The following is a 4,834-nucleotide window of genomic DNA, read 5'->3' on the forward strand; positions in this document are numbered from 1 at the left end:
TGATCCCTTTGGAGGCTCTAAAGGAGAATCTGTTCTGTGCTTCTACTAGTTTCCATAGCTCTAGGTATTTCTTGACTTGCCACTTGCAGAGATGGCATGTGGCCATGTCTGACCTGCAGCTGCAGAATTGGAGAAGGCGAATCCACCTCCATATCTGCCCAGGAGGGATTCCTATGAGGCAGAGGTCAGACATGCCTCCCCTCTCCAACTTCCTTTCGTCTATTCTGACACCTGGGTGTGATACTCCATTGCAATGGCCACACAGAACCCAGACAATATTCATGATTGTGGGCGGGGTTTATTAGGGAAGCTAACAGGTTACAAAATGATAAGGATACAGCTCTGGTTCTCAGTGCCTCTTCTCAGCCATGCCGGAAAGTGTCTCTCTCTGGTCCATAGCCTCTCAGCCAAGTGGTCCCTTGGCCCCTCCCTGTTCAGGCAGATAAAAAGCTGCTTTAGTGTTGACAGATTCCCAAAGGGCACCCTCATTCTACAAGCCGGCCTCCTGCCAAAGGTGCTCAGTGTCACTCCTTCTCCCAGCCACTTTGCCTCATGGTCTCCATGCTACTCCTCCTCTGCTGCCTCTTCTTGCAGGCATCTAAGGTATGCTTCTCTCCTGGTTCTTGTTGGTCATAGGATTCTCGTTCTTCTGAGCTCGCTCACCGTTTGCAGTGGGATGGCAGAACTAATCTCACACAGTTTTACCCACCCAATTGACTTGGTTGGCCTCACCTCATCATTTGGTGGAAATGACAAAGACTACAGATAGACGAATCATATCAAGTACTTGCACTTTACTGCTCAGGTCCTGGGTCACTTGATAGCATTTCCTTCCTTCCAGCCTCCTTTCCTTTCTTTTTAATAGTTCAAGGTCTATTTCTTGGCCTTTATGAGTGTTTTCCAGTTGAGTCTGATGGGGTGCCACATTCTGTTTCCAAAATCTATTTTTGGTATTCCCTGGGGATTTCATCACTCGGCTCCCCTTGCTGCTCTGTAGCATGCCCTTAGTGTTTCGCCCCAGCGTGATGGGGTCAGATTGTGCACAATTCCCGCACTGTATCTCCAGTATTGTCCCCGCAGCACTATGGTTTAGTGAGGGACGTTGTGTCACATGGTGGGGCCAGCCCTATGGTCGGTCCTCTCTGTGCATTGCCATTCCTTTTTTTTATAAGGGCACCATTATGATTGGATTATAGCCTCGCGTTGACTGATAAGATTGATCTTCAAAGTCCCTATTCTCAAATAAGGTCATGTTCACAAATCCTCAGGGTTAGGACTTTGCCATGTCCTTTTGGGAAATAAAATTCAATCCTCAATATATGGTTACGGTTTGCAACAGTTTAACCCCTTAGAGTCTTTTGCGTGTTTTTTTTTTTTTTCCCTTTTGAAAAGCTGTTGCCTAACTGTACTATATGACTTCCATTTGGCAGCAGGGCTGGATTCTGCATGAGGAGTTTGGGCCCCTAGAACCATTCTCCACTGCAAACAGAGTGAGTGATCTCAGAGTGAATATTTATTTTTACCTATGAATAAGGAGTTGGGCTAAGCACTGAAGGGACTACGAGGGGACTTCCAAAAGTTCATGGAAAAATGGAATTAAAAAATAATGAGATTTTCCCACAAACTTTCTGAAGCCCTTTTGTATATGGCTTCTGCCTTTAAGAGTTTCAGTCCCTTTGAGTATAATGTTCTTAAAAGGCAGAGACTTCTTGTTAAACTAATAATAACCCTAGCTATCCTTTGGTTCCTGTTACTCTTGTGAACACTTCACACACTAGCCCGTTCAAACCTCTTGACAATCCCGTGGGGCAGGTACTATCTTTGTCTTACTTTATGTAGAGGATGCAGGTTCAGAGAACCTAAGAGCATATAACTGATGAGAGGTGGAGCTGCTTAGAGAGAGACAGGTACAATAGGGGAGTTCTGAGGGGAAAGAAGAGGGGAGGGCTCTCTTGTGGAGGAGGGCCATCAGTCGGAAGACCAGGAAAGCCTTCAGAAAGAGATCACATTTGAATTGAGACTGAGGAGTTGTCTCAGTCATCGCGTGCTGCTGTGACAAGTATCACAAGTGGGCGGCTCTAACAAGCAAATGTTCTCACAGTTTAGGAGGCTGGACGTCCAACTTGCGAGCATTGGTTCTCTCAGAAGACTTGCTCTCTGCCAGCTCTGAGGGAAGGTCCTGATCTCTTTAGCTTGTTTCCTGGCTCCTTGGATATTACCATGTGGCTTAGCATCACCCCCCTCACCTCTGCCCTTGTTTAATCTCCTGTATTTCAAAAGAGATTACATCCAAGTATGCCCCACACTACTCCTGCCTCATTACCATAACACAGACAACCCATTCCCAAATGGCATTACAGACACAGGCAGAGAGGTTAGTATTTACAACATGGGCTTTTGTGGGACAAAATTCAATCCATCACAAAGGCAGATGGAATTTTGAGAGTGGAATGGTGGGGCAGACTTTGGAGGGCTGGGAATGGTGGGCAGCATGTGGGGCCTGCTGTGGGATTCCTTCAGTTCCCTTTGCTGTGCTGCCGCTTCACTGCGAGTGCAGTCAGCTGTGACTCACAGATGGCCTGGAGAAACATGCGGCTCTCACATGACAGAAATGTGATGGCAGGCGGGAAGTTAAGCTCTTAGTTGACTTTGGAATCTCCCAAGGGAGGGGATCAGCAGCACTGGAGCTGTGGCCGGAGGGGGCTTTGCTGGAGGAGGTGGGCCTTGAAGAATGGATAGGATTTTGAGAGGACATTCAGATGAGAGGAAGAATAGTGTCAGAAACAAGACCCTGAGGATGAGCTGCTGCTGTGCAGAGTCCGAAGGGGTCTCTGGGTCAAGATTTGCAGGATCTTCCACTCAGAGAGGCTGGTAAGCCAGGGCAGGTGGCACACTGAGGAGTCTAGAAGATTCTATCAAACTACAGAACAAAGAACAGTTGAGCAACTCCCTTTGCGAGGATGTGCCCAGGCTCCAGCTGGAGATGGAACTTGCTGCCCCGAGAAAGTGAGGAATGGGCTTCCTTGCTGGGCACTGAACAGGCAGGCTAGCCAGCAGCTTTGGAAGGAGAGGAGAAAGCTACTACGTCTTATAGCCCTAGGAAGACACCTCTCACCCCTTCTTCCAGCAACTTGGGGGGGTACTGTCACTTCAGGGACAATAGCTTGTTAATTACTTTGCTTATTCAGTCAGTCTGCACATAATTTCTGAGGGCAGCCACTATGCTCAACTTGTAAACAACACCAGCAAAGCGTCCCTGTCCCTTTCAGCTCTGCCCACTGGGCCTTATCTATTAACTTTGTGATGTCACAGCCCAAGGCGGTCAGGTTTCTAGAGGGATGTATCTTTCCAAGAGCCCTGGTAGTGCAGTGGTTAAGCACCCAGTCGGCTCTTTGAACCCACCCGCCAATCTGTGGGAGAAAGCCCTGCTGTGCTTGCCTGTTTCCGTAAATATTGCAGCCTTGACAGCCCTGTGGGCAGTTCTCTGGCCTGTAGGAGTTGCTGTGAGTCAGCATCAACCAGATGGCAGTGGGTCAGGTTTTCGTTGTAGCATTTTTCTTTCTTATAGTAAGAACAAATTGTTCATACTATTTTTGTTGAGGATATGCATAGCAGAACACCAGTTCAGCAGCTTCCACATGTACGATTCACTCACGTTGACCATGTCCTTCAAGTTGTGCAGCCATTCTCACCTCCTTTTTCTCCCTCCCAGTCCCGGAAACTCACTCCCCCCGCCCCCAGGTTCCCACCTGATCTTTGGGGATACTGTTGTCAACCTGATCCCATGTAGTTCAAGCCTGACATTTTGGGGTTTGCTTCATTTTGTTTTACTTTCTTTGATTTTATTTTTAATTTTCCTGACAGATAAAGCCACAGACCCAAGCATGTTGGAGCAGGACTGGTTGGCTATCCAGAATTTCTGTGAGCAGGTGAACACCGATCCCACCGGGTAAGGCGGCTTTCACACACAGGCTTCCCTGCTAGGCGTGTGCGTCAGTGTCTCGGGACTGTTTCCCGCAGTTAGGCACACCTCTTTGTGTGTTTCTCCCCCACAGTCTGTTGAGAAAATCACTTTATTATTCTAAAAACAGCAAATTTCATGGTATTAAAAAACAGAATGGCAACTATTTAAAACTATGAGGAGTGTCATAAAATTTGGGATAACTCTGCATGTTACCAACAGAAATCAGCTAGGAAAGAAGACCCTGTGTTCTGTTGTTTCACTGTAATATCCTGGTGGTGTAGCAACACCAGGGAGCGGGGAAGGTGTTGGATTGTCCGTTTCTGAAGCATGCTGGTCAGAAAAGGGACTGAGATAGGAGTATAAAGCCAGTCATCCAGATGTTTCATGTGCTTACTGCTGAATAGCTCCTGTTTTGAAAAGAGATCCCAGTTTCTACTGAAGTGTCTACTGGGCATTTATCATAAGACCCACATGGCCTGTGTTCAGGCTCTATTACTTGGGGAACTGGGCCTGACTATCCAACCTGGAGTTTGAGGGCTTGATTGGCTGAATGGAGGATGATGTGCAATGGAAAGGAGGAGGATGTATTGGATCAGGTTTACTTGGGAAACAAATCCAGTGACGCCCATCTATGTGTAAGAAAGAGCCTATATCAAGAAATAATTAAATATCAAGAAATTGTCCCACAGGAGGAAAGTAAAAGAAAATAGAGGAGAGAACTAGTAGGCAAAAGACATTTATAGAGGTATAAACATAGACATGTACATATGTAAAAATATTACTATATAACAATAGGGATACAGGTCTATGTACATGTATTTATAGGTTAAGTATTAAGGTGGCAGATGGACATTGGGCCTCTACTCAAGT

At 46.6% G+C, this 4,834-nt stretch overlaps 1 protein-coding gene across 1 annotated transcript in view; it reads left to right on the plus strand.

Moving 5' to 3' along the window:
* The first annotated feature begins 2,960 nt into the window (after nucleotides 1–2,960).
* Nucleotides 2,961–4,834, plus strand: part of GGA2 (golgi associated, gamma adaptin ear containing, ARF binding protein 2) — a 26,181-nt gene continuing 24,307 nt past the window's right edge. The window contains exons 1-2 of the mRNA XM_004706060.2: nucleotides 2,961–3,006; nucleotides 3,865–3,949. Coding sequence (XP_004706117.1) covers nucleotides 2,961–3,006; nucleotides 3,865–3,949 — 131 coding nt within the window. The remainder of the gene's footprint in view (nucleotides 3,007–3,864; nucleotides 3,950–4,834) is intronic.

This window comes from Echinops telfairi, unplaced genomic scaffold (assembly GCF_000313985.2).
Source record: "Echinops telfairi isolate 266 unplaced genomic scaffold, ASM31398v2 ScPeMD7_5;HRSCAF=22, whole genome shotgun sequence".
Classification (NCBI taxonomy): Eukaryota; Metazoa; Chordata; class Mammalia; order Afrosoricida; family Tenrecidae; genus Echinops; species Echinops telfairi.